Source organism: Mustela lutreola, chromosome 4, assembly GCF_030435805.1.
Source record: "Mustela lutreola isolate mMusLut2 chromosome 4, mMusLut2.pri, whole genome shotgun sequence".
Classification (NCBI taxonomy): Eukaryota; Metazoa; Chordata; class Mammalia; order Carnivora; family Mustelidae; genus Mustela; species Mustela lutreola.
In genome coordinates, this window is record NC_081293.1 from 35,106,683 (window position 1) to 35,114,960 (window position 8,278).

Below are 8,278 nucleotides of genomic sequence, written 5' to 3' on the forward strand. Positions count from 1 at the left end.
ATTAAAGGAAGACAGTATGGTACAATGGCTATTGCTCTGGCATTAGCCAGGTTTTAATCCCAGCTCTAATAATGAGATCCTGAGCAGATTTCTTGACCTCTCAGTGCCTCAGTTTCCTTATCTCTAAAATGGGATTAATAATAGTAAGCACCACCTAGGGTTGTTTGAAAAACAAATAGGTAAGACACATACAACACTTAGAACAGTTTTTGGCACATAGGAAAGGCCCAATAAGCAGTAGCTATTTATCAGTAAACTAGCTCAGGCACTGGCCACCTGTGGCAATGGAACAGTAACTAAAACTGAGGGATAGGTTACTGATTTGAGAACTATCAGGGATTGAATACATGCACTGGACACTGTGCTGTTTTCACTTCAGCAATTTTTATGTAATCCTCAGAACAATTCTACTTTCTCCACTTTGTGAGGAAGTCAAGGCTAGAACTTGGCTAGATTCATGCATCTTTGTGTTAAACCCAGACACTATGTCACTTTGTTAGCTTTGACTGTGCTGAGGGGCTAGAAGGTCTACTACTAGTTGATGGTGTTCTCCAAAAATCAAACCCAAGCACTGAGTACCTTCCCTGGTGATACTCAGCATGGGTCTTTCTCTTTAGTAACGCCAAAAATTCCAGCGTTTGACAGAATTTAAAAAAACACGGATTTTTTTTTTCATGTTTTACATTGTACCTTTTGTACATTTTATTTTTTACTTTTATTTTTTTTTAAAGATTTTATTTATTTATTTGACAGAGACAGAGATCACAAGTGGGCAGAGGCAGGCAGAAGAGGAAGGAAAACAGGCCCCCTGCCGAGCAGAGAGACAGATGTGGGGCTCGATCCCAGGACCCTGAGATCATGACCTGGGCCAAAGGCAGAGGCTTTAACCCACTGAACCACCAAGGCGCCCCCCTTTAGTACATTTTAATTGACTAGTAGATCTCGAAGTTAATAGAGGACAGCTAGGACGTGGGTTTTAGAAAAATAATTTATACTCAACTTAGGAATTTAATTTTATGGTTGTAACTGATGGTCTAAAAACTCCCCAAACTAAACAAAGTAATGGAACCTCAGCAAAAGTAACTGGCTTGGGAGAGAGTCATGAAATTTACAGGGAGATATTTTAACATTTTGGTTTCCACCGCACTGCCAAAGGACGTCAGAACGGAGTTGAGGGATTTGGACTGACCACTGGCTCTGTGGCTGACCATCCACGTGAGCAAAAAAGGCCATTTGGTTTCTGGCTTTACTTTTCTCTTCCAAAGAGAGAAACTGAAGAATAGATCGAAACACAAAGTGCCTTGTAATTAAATGCGACGTCCTGTTTGAAGGGGAAATAAAGAAATTTATTAACATTTGTTAGAGAACTTGGTAATTCTTAGCAGTTTTCATCCACTGTGATGAATTTTGATTCAGCCTAATTAAAAAACACGCAGCCAACCTCTGATTGCTCCAGGTTAAGGCGAGGTTTAAAAGATAAGCAAATGCACCAAACAGTGAACAATATAAACATTTTGAATAAACCTTTGAAAGGACCCACAACTCTTCTGCGCTTAGGTTTAACTGTTTACCGACGCCTCACGACGCAAAAGGCATTTCCTTCCCTGCAGCCTCACTGAGCTGGCGCGCAGCCCGGACGAGATTTGCGGCTCTCTCCTGGCCTGCACCCGCTCTGTGCTTCGCGATGCGCCCTCCACGCCCCCTCGCCCAGGGTTCGCGTTACGGAGCTCGGTCCAGCTGCTGGCAGAGTCCCCAGCACTCCCCGGAGCGCCACGGCTGTCACGTTCCCTGGGCGAGGGCTCGCGCCCTAGTCGGGCGCTGGTTGGTCGTGCCGCGGGGCCAGCCGCCCGGTGATTGGTCCGAGGGACTGGTTAACGTGTTCCGGAGCCCATAAGCGGCCTCTCCCGCGCCGCACCCGCAATCCGCCGGAGCTTCAGACGAACCCTGACGGAGGGGAGCTGGGTGCGAACTCACGCAGACCATCGAGAGCCGGCACTCGCGGTCCGCCGCCGCCTCTCTGCCTAATGAGCTGCACCAGGTAGGTTCACCGCAGACTCCCAGGCTCAGAATAGAGGGGAGCGCACAGCTATAGGGAGTTTGGGCGGCGTGGTCCTTAGGGCATCACCACAGATGGAGACGCCGGAGGACTGCTAGCTGGCTGACTGCAGAGTTGAATCTGGCCCTAGGGAAGACTCGGATTGTGGAGATTGCTCAGAAGTTCTTAGCCAAAGCTTATTTTGGTGATTAGCATCCCAAACCAGCAACTTTTTAACGGGAGTCAGCTTTAGTTCTAACTGCCTCTTGGATTCCGACCGTTCTCTCTCGATCCAGCACAAATGTCCTAAGAACTGGGGCAGCTTTGGGAATCGCATCTTGATCTTCCTGGTTGGGGAGTTTGTATTGTGGGGGGGTGGGGTGGGGGGGGACGACTGCAGTACGGTGTTCTTGGCATTTTTTCGCCCTTCTGCACCTTTTGGGTCATGGTTTGCTGTAGTAAACAATGGGGAACCGCGGAGTGTGAGCAAATGAAGATTTTTATAAACTCTAGAACCAGGATTTGAAATTCCAGGAAAATGCCGGACCCTAAAACTGTAAGCGCAAAAAAGTAAAAATGTAAAAAAAAACAAAACTCAAAACCAAAAGCCTTCCATAACACTACTTGAAATAGCTTCTCCAGACGTGGCATACTTAACAGAAGACTTTAAAAAACCCTGTTAACTATTATTAGATGCACAAATACAGCTTTAGCTTTCATTTGTTCTAAGTTTGTAGGCCTCCATAAAAATACATTCTGTGCATGTTCTTAACATTATCTGTGTGTTGATGACCATTTATTATTTGCCTATGTAGTTAGAGCTGCTGTGAAGTTACTGAAGACAGATTGAGAAACGTCATGTACAGTGCACACACACAACTCCTATCTGTACAGATAGGATGGGGGAAAAATCATGAGCTTGGCAATGTGTATGGAGGGCTAAATTAGGCCAGGAAAAAAAAAGCCTGATGGACACTTCTGAATTTATTACTGCTGAGCATAGTTATGTTTAAATTTTAAAATAGCTTTATTATCTTGCTATTTATAAATACCCATAGCCGAACATTAGAAAATGCCAAAAAAGTACAAAGACAAAAATAGATGATCAGTAATCCTACTGCCTGGAGAGATGTAACTTTTTGGTGTATTTCCCGTTAAGTATTTATAAATTCATATAGACGATATATAATAAAAAGTCCAATTTTCAGGTAATTAGCTTTTTCCATCTATGTGTATTTGTCATGAATATCTTCCATGAAATATAGATTATGTGAATTTTTTCTGTAAGTGCGTGAACTGCTGACAGGCATTTCAGTTGGTTACTGAAAAACGAGGATGAACACGATGAAGTGCAAAGCTAATCCTCTGACTTCATTTTTCCAGCCTTCTCACTCTCAAAACTGCTCCCTGAGAATTTTATTGTTACATTTTTTCTTTTGAAGTGGATTACCTTTCCAGGGAAGTATAATCAATTTAATAGCAAAATCAGCAGAGCTGCCAGAGGGAACACAGAGTCTGGACCCATGGTCTGGAACCTCTCTGCTCATGAGAATCACCCGGAAAACCCTGGTCCCCCAAGAAGTTCTGCCTCAGTGGCTCTGAGTTCCAGGAATTGTCATTAAAGAAAAAAAGACGCGCAACTCTCTAGGCCATGTGACTAGACAGGTTCAGAGTAGAGCAAATTGGTTCTTAGAGGTGTATTAGAGATGATCACAAACAGCCCCTTCCAGGTATTTTAAGCAGTTCATACATGGCCTTGCAGTCTGTCAAGGACATAGCCAAACATAGGATGCGAATCTGATAGTCTAAAACTGTTTTCTTTTACTATATATGATAGCACATCCCTGATGCTTACTGTGCTGGTTACAGTTACATCAGTACAATACTAGTACATGTAAATAGTACATACATACAAAGTACATACATACATAACACATATATAGTACAAAGTAGTACATACTTTGGAACTTGGGGAGGAGATTCCAGATTAGGTGATAACCGCTGCTCTTTTATATTTCAGAATGATCCAGGTTTTAGATCCGAGGCCTTTGACAAGTTCAGTCATGCCAGTGGATGTTGCCATGAGGCTCTGCTTGGCTCATTCACCACCTCTGAAGAGTTTCCTGGGCCCGTATGACCTCCAACGAAGACATTTTGTGAACAAGTTAAAGCCTCTGAAATCGTGTCTCAATATAAAGCAGGAATCCAAATCACAGAATGAGTGGAAGCATTCACATGACCAGGCCAAGAAGCGGGTTGTGTTTGCTGACTCCAAGGGGCTCGCTCTCACTACCATCCATGTCTTCTCAGACCTCCCAGAAGAACCCACGTGGGATCTCCAGTTTGATCTCTTGGACCTTAATGATATCTCCTCTGGCTTAAAACTCCATGAGGAGAAAAACTTGATTTTAGATTTCCCACAGCCTTCAACTGATTACTTAAGTTTTCGGAACCATTTTCAGAAGAATTTTGTCTGTCTGGAGAACTGCTCTTTGCAGGAGCGAACGGTGACTGGAACTGTGAAAGTGAAAAACATGAGCTTTGAGAAGAAGGTTCAGATTCGTATCACTTTTGATACCTGGAAAAGCTACACTGATGTGGACTGTGTCTACATGAAAAATGTGTATGGTGGCTCAGATAGTGACACCTTCTCATTTGCCATTGACTTACCCTCTGTCATTCCAACAGAGGAGAAAATTGAGTTCTGCATTTCTTACCATACTAATGGGCAGGTCTTCTGGGACAACAACGAGGGTCAGAATTACAGAATTGTCCATGTGCAATGGAAACCTGATGGAGTGCAGACACAGATGGCATCTCAGGACGGTGCATTCCACCAGGTCCCCCCCAAGACTGAGTCAGAGTCCCCCATTTTTGGCAGTCCAAGGCTGGCTAGTGGGCTTTTCCCAGAATGGCAGAGCTGGGGGAGAATGGAGAACTTGGCCTCTTACCGATGATTAAGTAACTTAGTGACTGGTTTTGACCTGGTGCATTTCCCATGTAATTCTAGGTCTGTATTGCTCAATATTAGGAAGTCTGTGCTACTTGCCTTACTGGGTTTAGTTTTGAGCTTTTGAGACCTGGCTACAAAAAGACCAGCTTCTTGAGAATTTACTGTTGCAGTCTGTACGATGATACTGTTTTGCTTTGGAGGATCAGGTAACATCCTAGAACCCTGTTTCTGTTCTAAAAAGTAATACGTTCAATGCCCTTTTTCCTCCCCTCTCAATTCACAAACTTTCACGTTGGGCAAGGAAAGGTTGGAAAGGACCGTTGATGGTGATGGAAAGCTGTTTTAATGGTATGAGAAATGTCTGAAAAGTGCACACAAAAGGGCTCTGCAGCTCACGTCAGAGTAGGAGCAGTCTGATACTTCACTGTTGGTGAGAAAATGTAAGGTTACTTTGTGTTTTTAAGTTGGTTTTACAGTTCTCTCCTAAGGAAATAATTTGTGTGTGGGGGGGAAGAGTCCATGTTATATATTCTTGTGGAGAAAAACCAAACTTCAGAGGTGTTGGGAGGTTTTGGGGAAAGGTGAATTAAACTCTGGAGAAGCAAGATTTTAAATGAAGCTTTTCAAATGTGATCTATGAAAAACACGATTTGGGGAAAGTTTAAGCAAATCTGGCTTTGCAGTCCTCAGGTTATGAGTGATCTTGTTTGTGATCAAGGCGTCATGCTCAGGGACTCAGTAAAAAGATGGCTCTTTGCAAGGGCCTTGATTGAGCCAGAATACTGTGTTGATCCCAAATATCTGAAGGGTCATCTGATAACTCACAAGTGTTTGACTTCACAAGAAGGTCCACTCTGTATATTGGCATACCTTTTGCAATACTGTTGTATCTTTGAGAGTGTTGCCAGTGTATACAACTTGCATCCTTCATATTGAAGGTGACTCATTTTTCTGCCACTTCTTCCATGTGATATTGGAAGTGAGGACTGAAACCGATTCTCAATTCAAGAATCCAGTACTTTGCACATCGAAGCAGCAATCTATTGTGCCTATTTGTTTTAAGTCTTTCTACCAATTTCTTTGAAGGACAAATATTTTTTTTAAATAGATGTGAATTGTTTGGATTGTAATAGAATTGTTTTGTCCTCAAATGTTGGCTTCTGTCATTGTGCACATCCATTGAGAGGTATTCAGAGAATGCAGTTAATTTTAACAGGTGTGATCTGCTATGCTGGAAGAGTATATTGGAATAATTCTGCTATGACAGTGTTTGTGGTTGGGCTAGCACACCCACAGTTTTTCTAAGTATTTCACTGTCCTATAGCTATCCTTTGTGAACTTTTCTTTAAAAATAAAAGCCGTTTGATACAAGACCAGAGTATGTGTTCTTTCTCAAAAGCCGTAAGTCAAATAAACCATCAGCTGAGATTGTCCTGTTTTAAGAACTGAGCAAAGATAGTTTGGACCAGGAATTGGATTCACCTAAGGGTATTCAGATGGTTCCAGTCTCATTAGTGCACTAGGGCTAGGGTCCAGGAACAGTGACTTCAGCTGCTGTGACTATTCTCCAATTATCCCCATTGGTACTTAACTGCTGCTCATGCATATTGTCTGCTGTGTCAGGATTCTGTTGGGGGCCACTCCAGCTTTAAAATGGAGGAGATGGTATGGGAAGAGATGGTGTGGGAAGAGCTGGAGTGGGCTACTTCACCTGCCTCTTAAGCTCTAGCACCTTCCTGAAGGGGCAAAGGTTGGAGCTGCACCGGGGGCATATGGGCACCAGTCCCGGACTGAAGAGAGGGTCAGCCCCTGCAGTAAGAGGCAGCAGATCAATGAAACTTAAGTTGTAATTCAGTTCTTAAAGTTCCAGAAAGGGCTTCTGTATGGGTTAGTTATAAACTACAGGCCTGCAGGCTGTATCTGGCTACAGGTGTATCTACAACCAGGATCTTAATCTGGATAGGAAGAATTTTAGGGTTCTAGTACCTAAAGTAGTTGATACCACACCCAAAATGACACCTTGTACACCATGATGAAGATGAATATGGCCTTGAAAATACAAAAAAGTCTAGATCCCTCCCACCCGCCATATTCCTCCAGGACAAAAAACCTGAAAATGCTAGATAATTTTGAACTATAATTTTGAACTATACTTTAATACATTTAGAGTATTGCTGAGCTGGGAATAAAGGAAGGATGGCCTTAAAGGCTGCCTCTGCCCCCTAAATAAAAAGCAAAGCAGGACCCCAGAGAGTAAATGTATACTAAAGCTGACAGTTGTCCTGAAGTCACTTGCTAATCCCCTGGTGATCAATACTAGTTTTTTTAACATCTATGGTTGCTAAGGGGTCAGAAATGAAGGTTAGTGTCCATTAAGCTGGGAGGTGGTCACCGTGAGTATCTAGCATAGCTAGGACCAAGAAAGGATACAACTGCATTAAAATAACCCTTCTAGAAATTCAACTATACAAGATGCTTGTACCTCTGGGTAGAGGGAAAAAACAAACTTCTTAAAATTCATAACCACAATTTGGCCCTCATATGGATTTGCAATCCAAATTCACATTCTTTGTATTCTGAAAAACGTCAAACCAAAAATTAATTAAAAATGATCCCTGGTTGCAGTATCCACAGGCGATCAGTAGAAGCAAACACAAGTACACTCTAAAAGTGTGCCTTTAACCTAAGTCCCAAAGAATTTTCATCAAACATGAATTCATTAACAAAGCAATAAAAAGATAAGTCTTTGACAAGATGCATGAAGAAGCAGCTAACAAAATGTCATAGGCAATGCATAAATAAATATTGGGGCATTATGGACAACTTCATGTTAATAACTCAAAACTTAGATGAAGTGGAGCATTTCTAAAATGTGTTGGATCAAATGGTTTCAAGATGAAACAGAGAACCTGACTAGTCCTATAAACATTTAAGATTAATAATTTAAAACTGGTGGCTTAAAATTTACTCACAAACAAAATACCTGGTCCAGATATCTTTACAGGTGTGTAGTATCAAAAATTTAAGGATCAAAATTTTTTTTAAAGATTTTATTTATTTATTTGACAGACAGAGACCACAAGCAGGCAGAGGCAGGCAGAGAGAGGAAGGGAAGCAGGCTCCCTGCTGAACAGAGAGCCCGACGCGGGGCTCAATCCCAGGACCCTGGGACCACGACCCAAGCCGAAAGCAGAGGCATCAACCCACCGAGCCATCCAGGCACCCCAGGATCAATTTTTTTTTTTTTCAAAAGATTTCTTTATTAGGGAGAGGGAGTGGGGAAGAGGCAG

At 42.5% G+C, this 8,278-nt stretch overlaps 1 protein-coding gene across 1 annotated transcript; it reads left to right on the forward strand.

Annotated features, from left to right (window-relative positions):
- Positions 1–1,853: 1,853 nt before the first annotated feature.
- PPP1R3C (protein phosphatase 1 regulatory subunit 3C) lies at positions 1,854–6,359 on the forward strand. Its single transcript, XM_059169470.1, has 2 exons — positions 1,854–2,038; positions 4,056–6,359. The coding sequence occupies exons 1-2, from the start codon at positions 2,025–2,027 to the stop codon at positions 4,990–4,992; spliced, it is 951 nt and encodes a 316-aa protein (XP_059025453.1). The 5' UTR covers positions 1,854–2,024; the 3' UTR covers positions 4,993–6,359.
- Positions 6,360–8,278: the final 1,919 nt, after the last annotated feature.